The sequence below is a fragment of the Pan paniscus genome, chromosome 12, assembly GCF_029289425.2.
Source record: "Pan paniscus chromosome 12, NHGRI_mPanPan1-v2.0_pri, whole genome shotgun sequence".
In the NCBI taxonomy this organism is placed as follows: domain Eukaryota; kingdom Metazoa; phylum Chordata; class Mammalia; order Primates; family Hominidae; genus Pan; species Pan paniscus.
Genome location: NC_073261.2, coordinates 99,783,361 through 99,805,910, shown reverse-complemented (window position 1 = coordinate 99,805,910; position 22,550 = coordinate 99,783,361). Strand labels below are relative to the sequence as shown.

At 53.8% G+C, this 22,550-nt stretch overlaps 1 protein-coding gene across 1 annotated transcript in view; it reads left to right on the top strand.

Annotated features, from left to right (window-relative positions):
• The window catches only part of KCNK3 (potassium two pore domain channel subfamily K member 3), a 40,944-nt gene extending 19,362 nt beyond the window's left edge, over nt 1-21,582 (top strand). Inside the window, exon 2 of the mRNA XM_008952528.5 lies at nt 18,062-21,582. Within this exon, the coding sequence (XP_008950776.2) occupies nt 18,062-18,963 (902 nt within the window). The 3' untranslated portion in view covers nt 18,964-21,582. The remainder of the gene's footprint in view (nt 1-18,061) is intronic.
• The last annotated feature ends 968 nt before the right edge of the window (nt 21,583-22,550 follow it).

Below are 22,550 nucleotides of genomic sequence, written 5' to 3'. Positions count from 1 at the left end.
AGGAAGTCACTCTCTTCTTATACCCTGGCCTGGCTGATCTCTTGCCGATGTTGCACTGTGAACAGTGGGTGCAGAGAAGCTGGAGGGCTTCAGGATGGCCGAGGCCACTGGAAAGGCTGGAAAATCAGAGGTCAGAAGACAGCAACAAGCCCAGGGCAAGTCAGGTCTCAGAAACAGGCTGGGGTGGGCAGCTGCCTCCCTGTCTCCGTGTAAAGGGCAGTGTCCCCGAGGATGGGGACAGCTGTTTGCTGTCTCCACGGAGGACAGACTGAGTCAAGCAGCCGAAGGCTTGTTCACTTCATTCTGCAGAAAGAGCATTTCCTATAGGGTGCAGGGTTGAGTAAGTATGTTTCTACGGAGAGTGGTGGATTCTTAGCCTCCTAGAAGAGTCTGTGTCCCCTTGGCTGGAGAGAAGGGAGGCTGAATTCAGTGGCTTCTTTAGATCCCTAAGGGCCTGGAGCTTGTGAGAACAGTGGAAGGAGTGGGAGGCCCAGAGGCCAGGTCCTGTGAGGTGCTGCCTCTCCCTTTGTGCAGATGTCCCCCTTCCCTGTGTCTGTCCACCCTATAACCTATCGGGATGGTGGGCAGAGGCGTGCCCAGAGGCCACAGTAGGGGAGAGGCTGGGTGTTGGAGTGTGTGTGTGTGTGTGTGTAGGAGTGCGCACACACATGTGAATGTTGGGGGTGGGGACCTCATGTCTGCAGGCTGGCTCAGAGGGAGAGAAGGTCCCCAGCAGCTGCCTCCAGGCTGAAGTCCCTGTTGCCTGGAGTCCCTCTCTTCCTGGGCACTATGCCAACCTACACCATCTGAGCTCCTGAGCCCTGGGGAGGGTACTGAGCCTAAGAAAAGCCTCCTTTCACATCTCCTGGCATCTGCTTCCAAATTCCCTGCCAGCCCAGAGCTGTCTGGGCGATGACCAGAATGGAGAGTGAGGAGCAGAAGATGGAGATGGGGCCACACACGCCCCAAGATCCCCCCACCACACCCAACCCATTCATCAAGACTAGCTTCATGGATCTGCTAGTTTTCCACTGTGGGCACTGGGCAAGGCAGGCCAGTAGGAGAGGGGCCATCTCCACGCAAAACCTAATACCTGGCAGATGGTGGTGAGGGCAGAAGATGCCATTCTCCGGGGAGACTGCGAAAGGAGGAGGCAGCCCTGGGGCTTTCATTGGAGGCCAGAAGAGATGAGGGAGGGAAGTCAGGGCAGCAGCGACTCCAGTGACTCTGCAGCAGTGGAAGTGCTCAGAGGCGAGGCATGGGACAGATGGGACCAGAAATGGTGAGGGAGTCAGGAGAGGCCAGGCCAGTAGGGCGGGATCAGGTGGTGGATGGAGAGTCCACTTACTGGCCAGGAAACCCCCAGACTGTATTGTGTGGACTGGGGGAACTAAGGAAGGTTTCTGAGTGGTGAATGGCAACACAGAGCTGGGCTTAGAAACATGTATGTGGGCCGGACACGGTGGCTCATGCCTGTAATCCCAGCACTTTGGGAAGCCGAGGCGGGCGGATCCCTTGAGGTCAGGAGTTCAAGACCAGCCTGGCCAACATGGTGAAACCCCATCTCTACTAAAAAATACAAAAAATTAGCTGGGTGTGTAATCCCAACTACTTGGGAGGCTGAGGCAGGAGAATTGCTTGAACCCAGCAGGCAGAGGTTGCAGTGAGCTGGAGGTTACAGTGAGCCAAAATCGTACCACCAGCCTGGGCGAAAAAGCGAGAATCCATCTCAGAAAAAAAAAAAAAGGGCTGGGTGCTGTGGCTCACACTTGTAATCCCAGCACTTTGGGAGGCCAAGATGGGTGGATCACATGAGGTCAGGAGTTCATGACCAGCCTGGCCCACATGGTGAAACCCTGTCTCTACTAAAAACACAAAAATTATCCAGGCGTGGTAGTGGGCACCTGTAATCCCAGCTACTCTGGAGGCTGAGGCAGGAGAATCGCTTGAATCCAAGAGGCAGAGGTTGCAGTGAGCCGAGATCGCGCCATCGCACTCCAGCCTGGGCAACAGTGCAAAACCTCTGTCTTGAAAAAAAAAAGAAAAGAAAAAGAAAGAAACATGTATGTGTTAATAAGAGCTCCTACTTTGTGAGACCCTCCACACGCCAGGCCTTGTACTGGACACTTTATTTTACATGCTGTCTTCTAACCGCAAGGTCACCCAGCCACCTAGCAAAAGATGGGCTCAGAGAGGCAGTGTGGGTGGAGGGGAAGCAGCAGGCCCAGAATCAAGAGGCTGGGGTCCCAGGTCCAACTCAGGAGCTGCAACTGCAGGCGACACACCCAATCTTTCCAGGCTTTGGTGTCCCCGACTGTTGAATGGACACCACCCCGCCCAGTGAGCCACAGGGATTCAACAGGAATGGCCCTGCACTGCTCACTATCTTGGGGACCCCTGGGACACAGTGCTTGGGGACTGGGGCCCTCCATCTGGAGTGGCTGGGGCATAGACAGGGCACAGTGCCCCTTTGGACCAGAGCAAGTATAGGGGACTTCTGAAAGGAAACAGTGCCACATAGCTAACGTCAAAGGCCAGCAGGCAGAAGCCTAGGCCTCTCCCTCCCGTCCCTCAGGCTGCATTGTTCCTGTCTCTGCCTTGCTCTGCCATTCTTGGGCTTCTCTTCCCCCGCATGTGGCTTGGGCTTACCCTGGTCCCAGCCAGGACTCACCTCTTTCTAACCCTGCAGCTCAGCCCCTCACAGCTGACCCAGCCCCTCAGCCCATCACAATTCCTGGAAGAGAGAATGTGAATTGCTAAGCCCAGCCAAGTCCTCTCAGCCCAGGTGTCCAACCCTGGTCCAATCTGCTCTGGTGCCAGGATGACATGGTACAAAGGGGCTGCCTAGGTCCGCCCTTGACTAGGGTTGCTGTAGGACAGACAGTTCCAAAAAGGTAGAAGCGGGCAGAGCCCGCAACTATGCCCACCACAGACAGCCTCCCTGGATCCCTGACCCCTGCACTCCAGCTTCCCCCTCTCACCTCCTGCTCTGTCTGGCGCAGGGCCACACTGACACATCCCTAGGACAGAAAGGACAGGCTACCCAACTTCAGGGTGCATCTGCCTGGCAGAAAGCAGGGTGGGGCGAGGCTCAGGAGAGAGGAGCTTTGGCTAGGAAGGCCTCTTCCATCCTCACAGTTTGAGCACCTGCTGTGTGCACGGCACCAAGACTGCAAGGCCAGATTCTGCCTAGAGTGGAGTACAACGGTCTTGGGATGTTGGCCTGTTGGACATGCTTTCTATGTGCTTTGACAAAGGGAGTGGTCCTGGGAACATCTGAGGGGGTCAGACAAGGTTGAATCCTACCTTTGCCAATTTTTATCTGTGTGACCTTGGGCCAGCAGTGTCTAACCTTCCTGAACCTTAGTTTCCCCATCAAAAAGGAGCAAATCATGGCCACCTTCAGGTCATGGGGAACATTAGGGATAACAAGTGTGAGGGCATCCAGGTTCCCTGCCACCATTGCCACTGTTCACAGAGGATCCCATAGCACAGGCTCCGCTCAGGCGTGTGAATGCCTCCCTTTCTCGCCCTTACTTCCTATGCTCCATCCTCTGCATTCCCACCTGCAGCCCAGACTCAGCTGCACAGAGGGGAGGCCAGCAGGACAGCACCCACGCAGGGGTCCAGGCCTGAGCCCTGACCACCTCCCAAAAGGCTTGTCCAGTGCCCAGCACCCCTCCGTGTGAGCCAGCCCTCATCCCCCGTGCTGTGTAGGCAGACTTGACTAAAAGGAGCTTTGCTCAGAGTCACCGCTGTACATAAGGAGATGGGTAAATAGGCCAGCCAGCGCCTGCCAAGAGAGGCCCACCGAGTGGCAGAGATGGATGTTACGTGGGGAGAGCAGAGGAGGCTCCTGGGGCCACAGCAGGAAGGAGGCTTCCTGGGGGAAGGCAAGGTGCAGGGGGAGGAACAGCAGCTAGCACTGCATCAACGTAGGAGAGGTGCTGACTATTGAGAAAGGAAGGGAGGTCTCTGCACTAACTCTATAAATCTGAAACTGTTCTAAAATTTAAAAGTTGGTTTTAAAAAATAGTAAATGGCAAACAAACCAGAAAAGAAAGAAAGAAGGAGGAAAAGAGAGAGTGTAGCCTCAGACATTGACCTTGATCCAATCTGTAGTGACAACCAGGGCCAAGCAGCTCTGCACACCAGCCAGGTGTTCACACTGACTCTGAACAATGTTTCCAGGTGTCCAGGGTCATCTTCCAAGGCTGCAAGACGTGGAAAATGCCATGCTTCCAGCCACAGGAACGCTGGCAAGATGCCTGGGCCTTCTGACTCCCTTTCCAGGTTCCTGGGTCCCGCTTTCACCGAATGGGCCCCTCTGGCACAGATGTATCATATCTTGGGGCAAATCTTTGCTCAGAGCCATTTCCCACCTGCCTGCTGGCAACTGTTTTAGAACAGTTTCAGATTTCTAGAGTTAGTGCAAAGACCTCCCTGCCTTTCTCAACAAGTCTTTGTTCCCAGAGGGCAAGATCCAGCTGGCCTGTCTCTGCATCCTCTCTTCACTTAGCCTAGTGCCTGGCACAGAGTAGTAGGTGCTTAAGAAATGTTTGCTCAATTAATTAATTAAGACAAGCTAAGAGGGAATAAAGCCATTTTCACCTTGCTGATTTTCCAGATGATATTCTTGAGACCAGGCAAGTGCCGCAGGCTCCCTGGGGACCCTGCTTCCCACTCAGCCTCCCCAGGTGCCACAGCTCCCTCTGCCAGAGGCAGGGTGTCTTCTTCCAGGGCTGGCCATGAGCCCCCAACAGCCTGTGGCCAGCCTCAGCCTGCGGCCTCCTGCCATTTGGCTCAGGCCAGTGGATGGGTCCTCTGTGGAGACCCAGTGCACTCTCAGGCCCAACTGCTGCTGGGGAGGGGTTGAGCAGGAAGGATCAGGAAGCAGAGCTGGAGAGAGCACCCGCCTGCCTATCCTCCCCAGGCCATCATTTTCCAGAACAACCTTAAGAGGAGGGATGCAGGCAGGATGCAGTGGCTCAGGCCTGTAATCCCAGTACTTTGGGAGGCCAAGGTGGGCGGATCACTTGAGGTCAGGAGTTCGAGACCAGCCTGGCCAACATGGCGAAACCCTGTCTCTACTAAAAATACAAAAATTAGCCAGGAGTGGTAGCACACACCTGTAATTCCAGCTACTCAGGAGGATGAGGCAGGAGAATCACTTGAACCCAGGAGGCGGAGGTTGCAGTGAGCCGAGATCATGCTACTGCACTCCAGCCTGGGTGACAGAGTGAGACTCCATCTCAAAATAAATAAATAAATAAATAAATAAATAAATAAGGAGGGATGCATCAAGGTCCCCTTAGATGGGCCATGGATCCTGATCCCTGGGCCCCAGCCCAGAGGCCCTGGAGGCCACATACCTGTGTGGCCTTGTCCAAATCACCAGCCACTCACTCAGCCCAGTCTCCTTAGCTGAAAAGCCAGGGCACCTGCCTTCTGGCATGCAGCATCCATTCAACTAACATTAGTTAGACTGGACAAGGTGACCGGCCTGAGCTTGTCCCCTGGCTCAGACATTCACTAGCTGTGTGGGCTTGAATGAGTCATGGAAACTTTCTGTGTCTCAGTTTCCTTATCTGCAAAGTGGACATAATACTCATCTAAAATGTTTGTGAAGACTAAATAAACGAATGCGCAGAAAGCACTTACTACAGTGTACAGCGTCTGGAATACAAGTGCTTAATAAATGTGAGTTTTATTATTACTACCGCTGCTGTTGTTGTTACCACCACCATTAGCTGCTGTGTGCCAGGCACTGAGCCACTAAGAAGTACAAGGCAGTACCCCTGCCCTCGATAGCCTCTGCGTACAGACTTACAGGACAAAATGACAGCCAAAATAAAAAGCAGCAGCAGCTAAATAAATGAAAGAAAGCAAAGGCCCAAGTCCCCAAGATCCTGGTCTCCTGCATGAAATGAGTGGCAGGGAGTAGAGGAGAAGCTGGGTACCAACACGATTCCCAAATGTTCTGGCTTGTCTTGGCATGGGAGACTCAGGCAGGGACACGTGGCCATCTCCTCCCTGACTCCATGTGCCCCTGAGGGCCGGGAGGGTGTATGGGGCCGGGTCAGGGATTTTCCACCTAGCTCTGCCTGCCCCTCCGCTTCAGCTGGGGAATGTTACAATCAGAGCTGGGCTGAATCCAGGCCGGCCCCAGGTCCCTCACCCTCTCCACAGCATCTGATCAGTGCCCACCAGGACTGTCGGTCTGGCATATACCCAAATGCCCAGTGTTATTGCTTTGGGCCAGCTGACATTCCCAGTGGCCTTTGTCTGACTGAAACTATTGCTGTCTCCACTGTTTGTGAGGGAGAGAATGTGGCCCTCTGAAAGCCCACAATCCTAGAATGCTGAAGGGCCTCAAGAATGTCTTCTAAGTTCTTCATTTCCCAGAAGAAGCGCTTGAGGCCCAGAGAGGGGCAGCGTCTTGCCTGGGATCACACAGCAGCACAACTAGAACCACACCCCAGGTCTTCTGACTTCCATCTTGGTGTGAAGAGTCCCGGGGCAGCCAAGTGCAGCAGAAAAAAACTGCCTTTGAATTTCAAGTTTGATTCTAGCATTTATGGCCTGAGATGAAACACTGTCTCTCTCTCTGAGCCTCAGGTTCCACATCTGTAAAATAGGAATAATAGCACCTCCTCTAAAGGACAGCAATGCAAGCTCAAACAATAGAATGTATAGGGATTGCTTTGTAATTGATAAAGTCCTGCACAAATGAAATACAAGGGATTATTATTCTAGAACTCAGAGCACAGCACATATTAAGGACTCAAAAACACCTGCTGGTTGGAGTGGAGAAATGTTTGAAGGATGATGAGTAATGAACAAAGGGCCCCTGGAGCACTGATTTGTTTAGGTGGGTGAGATCAGGGAAGGCTTCAGAGAGGGGGTGACTTTTGAAATGGGCTTTGATGGAGGAGTAGAAGCCCAACAGGCAGAACAAAGAGCACGAGCAGTGTCCAGAAATGTGGAAAGGAGCCCTCCCAAGAGCTGCTGACACCATGTCCGCAGCCAGGTTTAGGCACCAGACCCTACTCAAAATGTACCCCTCTCCTCAGGGCCTCTGCATGGTACATGGAATAGGAGGAACTAGCGATTTATTCAATGCTAAAATACAACTTTTCAGGGAAGAAGAGACATAAGGGATCTTCTAATCTAACTTCTCTTTTGAAGGTAGGAAAAATTGAGATAAGAAAACTGACTCAGATAAGTCTCAGGGAGCTGGCGTGGCTTAACAAACACCCTGCAGTAGGCTTAGCAAACTAGGGACTATGGACTGAATCTGGCCCACCACTTGTTGCTGTCAATAAAGTTTTATTGGAACACTAAATTTGCCATGCCCATTGTCACGTAGTATCCATGGCTTCTTTCTTGGTTCTATGGCAGAGTCGAGTAGTTGCAAGAGACCACAGACTCATAAAGCCTAAAGTATTTACTATCTGGCCCTTTACAGGAAACAGTTTGCTGACCCCTGTCATACAGCAAGGTAATAGTAAAGCTAGGATGGTAGCCAGGCCTCCTGACTCCTAGTACTTTGTAATTCCTATGCACCATCACCCTCTGGGCCCCGCCCTGCCCCCATAACACTGCCCACAGGGTGAGATTTCAGGCAGCCAGACACTGGGCCCACACCTAGGCTGGCCTCTGCTGCTCCTCAGATGCAACAGGGCTTCCAGCTGGGAGAAGTTCATTCCCTTTAGGGGATTGTGGCAAGGAGATGCCAACACACCCCTGTTTCTCCTCAATGGGCTCAACAGGAAAGGCCTGGGAGTGTAAATGTGTAAGACTCGGGCCAGCCAGATGCCAGCGTCACGGACAAGGCCTTGAAAAAAGCATGTGGGGGAGAACTGGCACCTCAGCCATCCACGAAGAGGGCCAAGTCCACTTTAAATTGTGCTGTGGAATTCCTTTCTCAATGCCAGGCTGTTCCTGGTGGATTCATTTAATTAAAACCCCACCAGATCCAATCTGTTAGAAGCTCTGAGCTCACAGATGCCCTGTCCAGCTGGTCATGAGGATGCAGACAGGCCACAGGCCTGGGCCATGGCACCTGGCTCAATGGCTAGCTTAGAACAGGCCCCACCGGCCCCAGGTCAGGGCCCTGCCCAGGACCCCCAGGATAACTGGCTGGTGGTGTGGCATTGCCTGCTTTAGCCCTCACGCTCTGCTTATCCTCTCCGTCTCCATTCTGTTCAAACCTCAGGCTCATCTCTGATGCCTCCCTCTCCCTCAGGCATTCATTCAACAGAAATTGATGAAGCAGCAGCTCGGTGCCAAGCCCCCTTCCAGGTGTGAGGGATCCAGTAGCAAACAAAAGAGATGAGAACCCCTGTCCTCGTGGGGCTTACAGTTTCACCCATGAATGCAGGGCATCCCACACACCATGCATCCACTCTCCTCCCCTCGCCCCTTCCTGTCCTCTCCTTTCTCGGCCCCTCGCCCCTACCTCCTCCTCTCATCCCGAACTCTTGGATCCTCCGCTTCCCTCTAGCTCAGGCCTGAGCACTTGACAACTGGACCATGCAGAGGACCTCAGTGGATCCACCTGCCCCCATCTCCCACAGCCACGCCCCTGCCCAGGGTTGCCAGGCATTCAGCTCAATATCTCTCTGAGCACAGCCCTCCCCTGCTCAGGAGCCATCCATGGCTCCTCATTGCCTTAAAATGAAGACTTCATTCCTGAACCCACCCTTGAAAGCACCTCAAATTTTGGCCCCTTCTCACCTTGACGATCTTCACTTTTCAACTGTACTTCCTGTTCCAAGAACGCCAGAAGAACTTGTGCTGTTTTTAGGTTTATAATATTCATCGTTTTCTACTTACAAAAGTAATAGTTTTTTGTAGTGTAGAATTTATAAGAGGAAAATTAAAATTAATCACGAGCCCATTATTCAGAGATAAGCTATATGAGCTTTAGAATATTTCCTTACAGCTATATATGTGTGTGTACACATACAAAATGTATATGTGAATATACATTTTTTTTTGAAACAGGGTCTCCCTCTGTCAACCAGGCTGGAGTGTAGTGGTGCAATTACTGCTCACCACAGCCTCGACCTTCCGGGCTCAAGGGATCCTCCCACCTCAGACTCTTGAGTAGCTGGGACCACAAGTACAAGCCACCATGCCTAGCTAATTTTTCGTTTTTTCTAGAGATGGGTCTCACTGTGTTGCCCAGGTTGGTCTCGGATTCCTGGGATCAAGGGATCCTCCCACCTCAGCCTCCCCAAATGCTGGGTTTACAGGCATGAACGAGTGTGCCCAGCCACATTTTTCATATTTTCATATTAGCGTGGGATCCCACAATATAGAAAGCGTTGTCTCCTACCCTTTTAATTTAACATGATGTGGTAGTTTTCTATGTAATCAAGAGACTGTTCAAGAACTGCACTTTAATGGTCGCACAATATTCCACCACATAAATATACCTTAATATGTTTAACCAAACTCTATTGGTGGATATTTGGACTGTTTACAATTTTTCACAATGAAAATGCTGCTATAAACATCCTTGTTCATAAATCTTTGTTCTGATCTCTGGTTATTTTCCGAGCAGAGATTCCTAGAAGTGCCACTGCAGGGCCACTGGGTAGACACATTTCTAAGCTTCTTGATTCGTATCATGCAGTTGCCTTTCTGAGAGAGTCCGCTGGCCCCCACACCAACCCCATTTGTGAGCACACACACCAGTCCCACGCAGGTCTATTTTCTCTGACCTTAACACATCATGTGTCATCCTAACATTGTATCCTTGCCTCAGTAGCTCCCCTCATCAGAACCCTGCATTTCCTATCCACCCTTCAGAGCGCAGAGCAAATGTCACCTCCTCCATGAAGCCCTCCCTGATAACCCAACCAAAGTTCTCTATGTCCAGCCCTCCTTCAGCTTCTGTCTTAAATCCCTCCTAAAACATTTCCCACCTTTGCCATGCATTTTAATAATTTGTGTAATAATAACCTCTGCTTTATACAGGGCACTGAAGTTTTCAAAGTGCTTCCACTGAGAGGTTTCATTTGATTCAATCCCAGATGGAAAGTGTTTTGAGGTCAGGGACCTCATCAATAGATCATCTAGGTCTATTTCTCCTGGCTGCATCACCAACTCAAGTCCAGCACAACCTCAAGCTAGCCCTTGTGTAACAGAAGTGTTTAACCAGCCCTTGTTACTCCTTGGCCTATCAGAACAGACTTCAAGATGCTCCCTTCTGCAGCATAGTGCAGTAAAAGACGACATGAGGGCCCTGGATTCCAGTCCTAGCTGTGTCACTGAGTTGCTGTGACCTTGGGCTAGTCCCTGCTCCTCTCTCAGCCTCAGTTTACCCATCTATAAAATGAGTGGGGGGAAGGGCACCGTGGCTCATGCCTGTAATCCCAGCACTTTGGGAGGCCGAGGCAGGTGGATCACTTGAGATCAGGAGTTCGAGACCAGCCTGGCCAATATGGTACAACCCCGTCTCTACTAAAAATTAGCCGGATGTGGTGGTTCACACCTGTAGTCCCAGCTACTCGGGAGGCTGAGGCAGAAGAATCACTTGAACCCAGGAGGTAGAGGTTGCAGTGAGCTGAGGTCATGCCACTGCACTCCAGCCTGGGCAACAGAGCGAGATTCCGTCTCAAAGAAACAAAACAAAACAAAACAAAAAAGGAGTGGGTTGAACTACGTTGTCACACCAGGACTGATCGCTCCTAAGGTCCCTATCCCCAGGCACCCAGAGCAGCCCTGGGGTGCCTCTGAGGGCCTCTGCACAAAGCCGGCCTCTGGGATGGGCCAGAAGGAGCTGGCCAGGGAGGCAGGCCTGGCTCTAGGCCAGGCTGTGTCTGCAAACACTGACCTTGGCTGCCGCAGGGATTTTCCATGACACCAGCACCCTCCCTCTGAGCTCCCTGCATCACACATGGGCCTGAGGAGGGTGGGGGATGGGGGCTTTGGGGGTTTGTCCTACATCAGAGGCCCCCAGATCAGTACTAGGGCCACCTGTGGATGGGAGGAAGCTCAAGGCAAGAGAGGAGAGAGCAGTGGGCCCAAGAGTGGGGAGTCCAGGAGGAAGCATGGGGCAGGGAGAGAAGCTGCTGGGTGTAGTTGGGGGGAAGAGCTGGGAGAGGAGATGGGACAATGGGAAGAGAGGCCTCGGGAAGGGGCAGGGCAGAAGAAGCGGATAGGTGCTGTGCTTCAGAGCTGTCCTTCCCAGGAGCTCTGGCCTGAAGAGGGACAAACTCCAGACCCCATTCTGTACATTGGTCCCACCCCTACCCCAGCTCCATGAGACCTGGTGGTTCCCAGGCCTAGCTAGGGGCTTGCCCAGGCCCAGTGCAGGGGGGATTCCTTCTGAACCTTGAAGCTGACCTCATTTTGAAGGGGCCAGAGGCCACAGTGAAGGCAGGAGCTATGAGTCACCCGAGGCCCTCCTGCCAAGGGCCACCTCCCGTCCCCATCCTGGATGTCTAAGGGGTGGTTTCTCATCACCATCCCAGACCTCAGAGTCCTTCAGAACTGGAGCCTCTGAGTTCTGCAGCCCTCCCACTCCAGGCCTGTTCTGGACACTGAGGGGACAAGCCAGCCCTGCAGGACTCCTCTGTGGACATGAGTGCCCAAATACAGGGTGGGGGCCTGAGAGGGGCAGAGGGAGGAGAGGCCCCTTCAGTGCCCAGAGAAGGTTCCCAGAAGGTTCTCGGGAAAGGCAGTGTCTGAGCTGCATCTCACAGGAGGAGGGAGAGCACCTGCGCCCTCCTCCCGTCTCCACCAAGCTACAGCCCCTCCCTCCTCTCCTCCCCCAAGACCTGGGCACAGAAGCTGGGCTCCTTCCGCCTCATCTCCTTTAACATGCCAATTAGGCTCCCTCAGAGCCTGCAGTCCCACTTCCTGGTTCCACACTGCCGCCATCCCCACACTGAGGGGCAGCTCCATGTCTGTGCCTCAGGCCCCTGAGCTGGTTCCTCGTGGGCCCTCCCCTAGGTGCCCTCTGAGCCCAGCTGCCCTCTGCCATCCAACAGGGGAGCCCAGCCTTCCTCTGAGGGCCCTCCCTGTGTCTTGCAGCCCCCAGAGCTGCCTCTGTCTCCCCCAAGCCCGCACTCCTCTCTGGCTGCCACACCAGGCCCAAGCCACACTGAGGTCACTTTGGCATCAGCCCAGAGTTCACGGCCTTTGGGCACCTCAGGCCACAGGTCCCTCATCCACCTTCCCTCAGGACAAACATTAGCCCAGCCATTGCCTATTTACATTAGATAACTAGGTCAGCCTGGAGACAGGCACAGCTGGCATTGCCAAGGGCTGTGGTTTCTATTCTACAGAAGGGCTGGGCCACCCATAGAAGGAGATCAAAGAATCATGTCGTCAGAGACCTGGGGGAAGGACCTCAGAGGTTCTTGATACTGCACAGGAGCGTTTCCCAAACTGTGCTCCCAGAAACACTTGCTTGGTAATGTGCACTGTGAGAAAAGTGCTCCACGGTCAAGGAAGTGGGAAGACAGGCACCTTTTCTCGGCCTTGATCGACCTTGCACATGAACACATATGTAGCCCTGAGAAAGCCTAGGCTCAAATCAAATGATGGTGAATCCTGTTAAATTCAGCATTTCCCCAATTTAATTGAGCCAAGCAACTCTTTTCTCATCCAACAGTTGTTAACATTCCGTGGAACTGGTATTTCAGAAAAATAACTTGAGTAAACACTGATCATAGAATGTTGGCACTGAAAGGAACTTTAAAGATCATCAAATCTTGGTGCTCCCCAAAATATTCATATTAATAATTCATATTTATTGGTCTCCATGTCCTAAGCATGTTAAGTCTATGAACTCAATCAAGTCCCCACACCAAGTCTATGAAGTGAGTACTTCATTATTCCCATTTTACGGATGAGAAAACTGAGGCACAGTGGATTAAGCAGTGTGGCCAAAGATAAAGTCATTTGGCTTCAGAGCCTGTGATCTTCTCTACTCCACTAAACTGCAGAGATCCTCTCCCTGTGTTCAGTATTTCAAACATACAACAATAACTTAACTCCATCTCAAAGAGTCAATTATCTCAGGCTAATCAGACTTTCTGACTGGCAGATGTGTCCTTAATTAATTTTGATGGGGAAAGAAATTAATTACGGTTCTAACAATGATTTATTCAGTGCCTGCTCTAGAGAGTATCCACACTGTGCTGATCACCACATCGAACTTCATAAATAAAATCTTCCAAAATTTTGCCTCTGTGAATGGGTGAGTGAACAGAGAAAATAATAAAAGGCAGTGGAAAAAGGTGGGAACCTCATCTCTTGCCCTATCTTCCATGTCACAGATGAGGAAACCTGAGGCCCAGAAGGAAATTGCCAAGACACAAAGCTGTCTTTGATCAGGGTCAGGTCAGACCCCAGATCTCCTGCCTCCTAGCCCCATGCTCTTTCCTCTGCCCAAGGCTGTGGCCAGCATCCTGGCCTTGTGGCCAGCTAGGCCAAGGGTAGGAGGTCAAGCAAGCAGACTAGCAGGCATAGGAGGCCAGTGGGGAACAAGCAGCCAAGCCCAGTCCAGCCAAGGCCATGATCAAGGGCTCAGAGTGGCTAGTTGTGCTTTGAATAGAAGAAAATAAGTCACAGGGAGAGAAAGACCAGTAAAAGGGAGGACCAGACCCAATCCCACTCCCACACCACCATCCCCACCCCTCATCTCCCTGGAAGACAGCTTCAGCCAGTTTCTGACCTCCTTGGTGATTCTGGGAGGAAAACAGAGGAACTGAGGTGGCCCAGGGTTTGCCTCCGATCTCTTGGTTTTCCTGCTGCCCTAAAATATTTACACTGATAATTAATTTTTATGTCCAGCCACCTGGCTTCCTTAGGTGGATTCTGTGCCTCCAGCCAGGGTCCCAGGCCACCTCTTAGCTGAGTTGCTCCCAAGTAGGAGCTGCTGGGCCATGATTGAATGAAGAGGCACAACTCTGGTCATACCTGAGCTGGAGGGCAGTGGACAGAGCATTGGTTTTAGAACCAGGTATCCTGGGTTATAATCCTGGTTCTGGCATTCACAAGCTGTGTGACCTTGAACAGATTGCTTTCCCTCTCTGGGCCTCCATTTCCTCATCTGTACGATGTAAAGACTGAACCAAATGATGGCTAACGGTATTTCTGGCTCTGAGAACCTTAAAACCTATGTTGGATTCAGGGAAAGGAGGCTAGGAGAGGAGGCGGTATGGATAGTCCTGGTAGTTTTCTGAGAGGCAGTGGCCAGAGTCTCCCGGTCAGAACATCTGCTCTGGTTGATCAGCCCAGCAGGTACTGCGAGAGAGGGTCCTCAGAGAGTCAGCCACACAGAAGGACAGATGCAGCCCCTCACCCAGAGACTCGAAGGCCTTGACAGAGGAGAGAAGATAGAGAACACCTTTTGCCCCCTGCCTCATAAAGCCAAGCGCGACGTGGGCAAGGACCAGGCAGGCAGCGGGCCTGCTGGCAGGCAGACGGGTCTTGCCAAACTCCCACTTACTTCCCAGAAGCTCCAGGGCCCCCTGGGAGTGGCTCCACCCAGCTGGCACCCCTCCAAGTTGGGCACCCACGTCAGCAGGTCCTCACACTCCCTTGCCCTTTCACCCAGTGACAATGGGACAGGCAATGGGGCGGGGGGCACCCTAAGCCAGATACTTGGAGAAGCGTCTGACTGCCTGAGCATGGCCCTCCTGTTACCACCTCTGCTGCAACTGGCTCAGAGCAATGCCTGAGGCTGATGCCCAAGTGAAATGCTCTCCTCCCAAGGCCTCCCAGCCTGGTCGCCCTTCCTGGGTGATGCATTGGCTCCCACGTACCGGAATGAATGCTGAGTCAGAAAGGCCCAGTGGCCTTGGCCAACACCCAAGGCCTCTCTGGACTTCATGACACCAACTGTAATATGAAGATAGTCATAATAGTGACCTTGTAAGAAGTTTTTGAGGATTAAGTTAAAAATACATCTGAAGGGTAAGAACTTATTATTCTTAAGCCTCAGCCTGCGGTAGGAAGTGAGATTGAGCCCTGGGGGCATCTGACCCCAAAGAGGAGGCACATCTAGGCCAGGGCTGCCTGGACAGGGCAGTGGCTGTGGTGGAGCATGAGGTGCTGCCTGGGATAAGAGCCTCTGGTTAAGCCTGGATGTGTCATTGGCTTTGAAAGTCACTAAGTTCAACAGGATGAAGGGCAGAGGAAGGGGTTGTCACTTGCAGCTGAAGCTGGGTCCTGAGGAGCTGGGTCTTTGTGGTCTGGGGTAGGAGAGGCGGAGGAGGGCCACGAGGCAGTGTGGGAAGCACTGTGGAGAGGAGGGGCCGGCTTGGCTGGGTGTGGGATAAGGACGGGTCTCTGGGGTGGCTGCAGGGTATAGCAAAAGAAGGGCAAGGAAGGGATGTGTGGCTCCTTGAAGCTGGGTGCTTTGTGAGCACAGTCACAGTAGGCAGTAAGGCTGCCAGACAGGGGGGCACTGGCTTTTCCTAAGAGACGGTGGGCCCAGGGAAGTCACGGCCTATGACAAACACAGGACAAGGGAGCAGTGGTGGCAGAGAGGGGGTGAGGGCCCCTGATGGTGGTATGTGTCTGCCTGACCCCACAGAGATGGCCCTGCCCCCAGGCCCATGCTCTCAGGTCACCCTTCCCCTGTGAGATCCCACGACCACTGCTTCCATCTCGCAAGCTACAGGTTTCAAAGAGCTCTAACGCCCAGTCTCTCCTGTGCTCCTGCAGACGGCTCTGGCGGGCAGCGAGGGTGGGGGTTAATAGCTCTAGCTCAATCCTCCAGAGTGTAGGAAAGACAAGTGAGCCCAGAGAGGGGTAGGGATTTGCCAGCTCACACAGCTATCACGTGGCCAAGCGGGGGCTATGTCCACGCTCCCTACTTCCTGTTGAGCCCCATCCATGGTGCCATGCCCTCCTCTCTCCACCAAGTAGTGCCGGCCTGGAGGACAGGGAAGGATGGGATGAGAAGCAGCTCTGGCTCAGGGCCTGCCCAGTTGTCGAGGTGAGTTGTGGTCTGGCTGCCATGGCCCAGCTGGCGGGCACAATCTGTTCTCACCCTACTGGAGCACAGACGTCCCAAGCACAGTGGCTCTACAGCTCAGCTGTCCAGGTCCCTAGCAAATGGTGACATAGTTACTGGCCCGACGCTGTGGAGGGGGGCAGGGGAGCTGGTTCTAAGGGCAGCCCCAAGCAGCTGTCCCCAGAGCTCCTTGAGCTTTAAGATCCAAATGGCCCTGGGTTGACAGAGGTGCCAGCTTTACTGGAACTGAGCTGCCCTCAAGCCTGGCTGCTCTCTTGGAAACATGACAGTAATCTGGCACTTCACTCATTATTAATCACAGTGAGCCATTATTGAGCACTTGATATGTACCAGGCTCTGGGCTAAGTGCATTACACACATGATCTTACTTATTCCTCCCCAAAGTCCTGTGAGGCAAGTGTATTATTAACCCCATTTTATAGATGTGGAAACTAAGGCTCAGAGAAATCATGCATACACACACACACACACACACACACACACACACACAGAGAGAGAAAGAGAGAGAGAGAGAGAGAGAGAGAGACAGAGAGAGCAAGTCCAGGACAGAGTCACACAGTATACTGCCTTGCAATTTAGTTATCAAACATATTCTGGGCCTCCATAGGTATGGCTGGCAATGTGGAGGTAGAAGCTAGAGAGGAAAGTGACAAGACCCATCAGTGCCACCCCTTCCCCCCAAAGCTAGTGTTTAGCACTATGTAGTTGGGGATCCTAGAGGACAGGGGGTGGTGGTAATATTGGCCCTGGAATTACAAGCTGAACATTTTCGGTGCCACTCAAATAAGGCAGAGATCATAAGCTGTGAGGAATCCAGGAGGACTGCATGGAAGAAGAAACATTTGGTTAAGATTTGATAAGGCTTAGAATGGAAGAAAATGCCAGTGTCATTTTATTATCATAATTATGTTAATAAAAGTAGTAAATATATCAACAATAAAAGAAGCAGGCCAGCACCAGTAAACACACTTTACAAATGAAGAAACATGTTCAGAGAGGGGGAGTAATTTGCCCAAGGTCACACAGCCACTAGGGCCCTGTCACTAGGGATGAGTTCCCATCCAGGGTCATTTTCCCTCCAGTTAGACGGAAGAATTCTCAACTTAGGCTTTTGAATGGCTGGTGCAGAGGGAACCTTTGCCTCTGCCCTGATCTTGGCTCAGGGTGGGCCAGGGTAGGGGCGGGGTACAGAGAGATTATCTGGCTGATGATAGTAACACACCTGGAAAGACACCGAGGGCTCCTGCTTTGCCAAGGGTAACACCACCTCCCCATGAGGACAGATCCTACATCAGGTCAAGTACAGAGGAAGACCCCAAGGCCTCCAACTGGAGGCTGATGGGGACCCCGGAACACTCATTCATCCTGCTGTTGCAGGGAGGGGCAGGCAGTCTCCTTTCTTCTGTGGCACAGTGGGCCAGCTGCCCCAGGGAGACTGAAGGGCCCTTGTTGCCAACCAACCCCACATAAGCTTTGGCTGGCAGCGGGGAATCCACCAAGAAGCCAGCCCTGCCTCAGTCTCCCTTCCTGTACACTGGATCACAGGATGTCAGAAACCATTCAGGGCAACCACCTCACCTTGTAGTCAAGGAAACTGAGGCATGGAGAGGACAAGGACCACGCCCGCAGCCCAGGACACTGAACTAGAATCCAGCTCTCCCAGCTGACCTGTGCCCTCACACTCTCCCTGTGCCTCTAGACAAGTTCTCAGCAGCACCCAGGCCACCCCTTCTCTAGGCATACAAAACAGTCCCGTCATTGAGGTCAAACGGACTCGAGTTCAAACACGGTTGTTCTGCTCCCAAGCCGTGTGACCTTGGAAGTCATCCCTCCTTATTTCTTCCTTCCTACATACCTTCTGCAGGTGTCACAAGAGTACAATAGAACGCATGAGCCAGGGCCTAGCACAGTGCGTGGGGATAAGGAGCGCCCATCACTGTGGACCCAGACCCACAAGGTGGGGGAGGTGGCGGGGCGACGGGGAGGGAGAAGAAGGTTTCTGGAAGGGCAGCCCCAAAATGTGTGCTTTTTCTCCTCTTTCCCACTTTCCCCCAGGCTACGGGCACGCGGCGCCCAGCACGGATGGCGGCAAGGTGTTCTGCATGTTCTACGCGCTGCTGGGCATCCCGCTCACGCTCGTCATGTTCCAGAGCCTGGGCGAGCGCATCAACACCTTGGTGAGGTACCTGCTGCACCGCGCCAAGAAGGGGCTGGGCATGCGGCGCGCCGACGTGTCCATGGCCAACATGGTGCTCATCGGCTTCTTCTCGTGCATCAGCACGCTGTGCATCGGCGCCGCCGCCTTCTCCCACTACGAGCACTGGACCTTCTTCCAGGCCTACTACTACTGCTTCATCACGCTCACCACCATCGGCTTCGGCGACTACGTGGCGCTGCAGAAGGACCAGGCCCTGCAGACGCAGCCGCAGTACGTGGCCTTCAGCTTCGTCTACATCCTTACGGGCCTCACGGTCATCGGCGCCTTCCTCAACCTCGTGGTGCTGCGCTTCATGACCATGAACGCCGAGGACGAGAAGCGCGACGCCGAGCACCGCGCGCTGCTCACGCGCAACGGGCAGGCGGGCGGCGGCGGAGGGAGTGGCAGCGCGCACACTACGGACACCGCCTCATCCACGGCGGCAGCGGGCGGCGGCGGCTTCCGCAACGTCTACGCGGAGGTGCTGCACTTCCAGTCCATGTGCTCGTGCCTGTGGTACAAGAGCCGCGAGAAGCTGCAGTACTCCATCCCCATGATCATCCCGCGGGACCTCTCCACGTCCGACACGTGCGTGGAGCAGAGCCACTCGTCGCCGGGAGGGGGCGGCCGCTACAGCGACACGCCCTCGCGACGCTGCCTGTGCAGCGGGGCGCCACGCTCCGCCATCAGCTCGGTGTCCACGGGTCTGCACAGCCTGTCCACCTTCCGCGGACTCATGAAGCGCAGGAGCTCCGTGTGACTGCCCCGAGGGGCCTGGAGCACCTGGGGGCGCGGGCGGGGGACCCCTGCTGGGAGGCCAGGAGACTGCCCCTGCTGCCTTCTGCCCAGTGGGACCCCGCACAACATCCCTCACCACTCTCCCCCAGCACCCCCATCTCCGACTGTGCCTGCTTGCACCAGCCGGCAGGAGGCCGGGCTCTGAGGACCCCTGGGGCCCCCATCGGAGCCCTGCAAATTCCGAGAAATGTGAAACTTGGTGGGGTCAGGGAGGAAAGGCAGAAGCTGGGAGCCTCCCTTCCCTTTGAAAATCTAAGAAGCTCCCAGTCCTCAGAGACCCTGCTGGTACCCAGACCCCCACCTTCGGAGGGGACTTCATGTTCCGTGTACGTTTGCATCTCTATTTATACCTCTGTCCTGCTAGGTCTCCCACCTTCCCTTGGCTCCAAAAGCCAGGGTGTCTTTGTCCAAGTCACCCCTACTCAGCCCCACTCCCTTTCCTCATCCCCAGCTGTGTCTCCCAACCTCCCTTCGTGTTGTTTTGCATGGCTTTGCAGTTATGGAGAAAGTGGAAACCCAGCAGTCCCTAAAGCTGGTCCCCAGAAAGCAGGACAGAAAGAAGGAGGGACAGGCAGGCAGCAGGAGGGGCGAGCTGGGAGGCAGGAGGCAGCGGCCTGTCAGTCTGCAGAATGGTCGCACTGGAGGTTCAAGCTAACTGGGCTCCAGCCACATTCTCATAGCAGGTAGGACTTCAGCCTTCCAGACACTGCCCTTAGAATCTGGAACAGAAGACTTCAGACTCACCATAATTGCTGATAATTACCTACTCTTAAATTTGTCGAGTGATTTTTAGCCTCTGAAAACTCTATGCTGGCCACTGATTCCTTTGAGTCTCACAAAACCCTACTTAGGTCATCAGGGCAGGAGTTCTCACTCCCATTTTACAGATGAGAATACTGAGGCCTGGACAGGTGAAGTGACCAGAGAGCAAAAGGCAAAGGGGTGGGGGCTGGGTGCAGTGGCTCACACCTGTATTCCCAACACTTTTGGAGGCTGAGGTTGGAGGATTGCTTGAGCCCAGGAATTCGAGACCAGCCTAGGCGACATAGTGAGACCCCATCTCTACAAAAAATAAAAAATTTACCAGGTGTGGTGGCACGTGCCTGGGAGTCCCAGCGACTTGGGAGGCTGAGGTGGGAGGATTGTTTGAGCCTGGGAGGTCAAGGCTGTAGTGAGCCCTGATTACACCACTGTACTCCAGCCTGGGTGACAGGGCAAGACCCTGTCTCAAAAAAAAAAAAAAAAAAGGCAAAGGGAGACAAGAGCCCAGCCTACTTGTTCCTAGCCAAAGTGTTCTTTCCTTCCAGCTTGGCCTGCTCTTAAAAGCAAAGCTCCTGCAGTGTACATCCTGGCATTGTGTGGCTACCTGGGTTTTAAACCAGAATCAGAAGTCCCGGGTCAGAGGGCACTGCTGAGGCTCAGCCTCTTCTCTTCTTGGCCAGGAGGCAGCAGCTCTGAATGGGCCCCTGAGGCTGCACAGGGGCCTTTGTCACTGGGGTGCATGCTTACAAACAGTGCAGTTCTTGGCACCGAGGTAAGCAGGGCTGGGTCTCATGGCAGAAAGGCCAGGATCTGGGGCTCTAGGAATTTGGGAATTGGGCAGAGTGGCCAAGAAAGCTGGCAGGCATATCCTATGGGACATCACACCTGGCACCATTGTCATTGTTGGTGCCTGTGTCCCAAGTAGCTAGTGATAAGCTGAGGCTGCAGCAAGAAACACCCTTCCCAGGTGGGGGAGTTTGGACCAGAGGTGCCCTCTGCCCACCACACCTGCAACCCAGAAGCCCAGATGGAACGCAGCTGATGAAGGTGATGCTTGAGGCTCACTTTTGGGGCCCCACAGCTGGAGCCGGTATAGTGACTGGGACAACATCAAGGGGTGGATGAGGGGCCTCTCCTCCCGCAACACTGCCTTCCCATGCTGTTCCCCTGCCAGCTCCTTAACACTGCCGACCAAGGCCAGCCCTGGCATTCAGGAAAGTTGGAGGGCAGCACCCATAGGATGGCCAGCCTCAGGCCCCACCCCAGCTGTGTCCTCTAGTCTCTGGGGACCCCTGGGGGGAAGAAGTCTACCCTGCTTGTGAGTCCCGTCTCACTGGCTGCACGTGGGACCTGAAGGTGCCCTCTGTGTTTATGTTGGGGGTGGGGGGGCAGTGCTGGCTGCCTCTGTCCTGTGTGTGACCCTGCCCTCGAAGGGTCCTGTCCTGTCAGTCCCGAGGGAGCCACAACCAAAGCTGCGGAGAGAAGGTGGGGAACGGTGCGGAATGGCCGTGGGGCACAGCGTGGCAGACTGTTCAGTCTCTGCTGGGTCTTTCCTAGGGACCTGGAAGGCCAGTGTTGCTTCCCCCTCACTCCCTTTCACTGCAGGCAGCCTCTCTCCTTCCCCAATGCCTTATGCCTGGGCACACTGCCACAGAATATGCAATATGTGTGGGTGACCATGCCCTCACGACCACACCCCCACCCCGGGCAGCCCCCGGACTCCAAAGGTCGTGGCTGCCACAGCCTCCCTCAGCTCTTCCTGCCTATCTGTCTTCACACTGAGAATGGCGCCCAATAAATGCTATCCACGGAGACCAGGCTCAGGCTCCAGCTGCCTCTGTCATCGTATGCCCTTGCTGCTGCCAGGGAGGGGCCATCTCCCACCCCCTCCCCTGCCGGGGTCTACAAACATACCTAGCTGCTGGGTGCCGTGGCTCACACCTATAATCACAGCACTAGGCGGGCAGATCACCTGAGGTCAGAAGTTCAAGACCAGCCTGGCCAACATGGTAAAACCCCGTCTCTACTAAAAATACAAAAATTAGCTGAGCGTGGTGGCGCCTGTCTGTAGTCCCAGCTACTCGGCTACTCAGGAGGCTGACGCACGAGAATCGCTTGAACCCGGGAGGCGGAGGTTGCAGTGAGCTGAGATCGCGCCACTGCACTCCAGCCTGAGCGACAGAGTGAGACCCTGTCTAAAAAAAACAATAATAATAAAATAAAATAACATACCTAGCTGACTCGCCATGGGCTCGCTGGCCTGTGGGCGACACGGGCTTCCCTTTTGGGATTTCCCAGAAGATCCAGATTTTCTTAAGTCCCCTTGGAACAGACTAAGAAAGAAACACCTTAGAAATCACCTGGTCCTATTGTCCCCCCGTACATGAGTAACTGAGGCCCACAGAGAGCAAATCGCCTGCCTGAGTCACACAGCAGTGAGTGGCAGACCTAGGCTAGGAACTAGAACTGGGGATTGCTATTCCAGTGCTCCCCATCCTCACACAGCCTGTGGAGTCCGCCTGGACACACCCCAGCTGACAGTGGTACCTCCCAGTCAGCCAGGAGAATGGATTCCTTCTCCTGCAGTAGGGGCCCCCTGGCTGAGTGGCCTGATTGACTAAAACATATGTCTTTGAAGGAGAGTGCATCACAAGCACCTTTCTTTGGGGTAGATTTTTCTCTGGGTCTAGAGGGACACCTCAGGCTTGGGACTGGGCCTCAGAACCTAGGACAGACCCTGAGAGCAGACCCACCTTATCCATCTGGTGCCAGCTCCCCAGGTCAGCT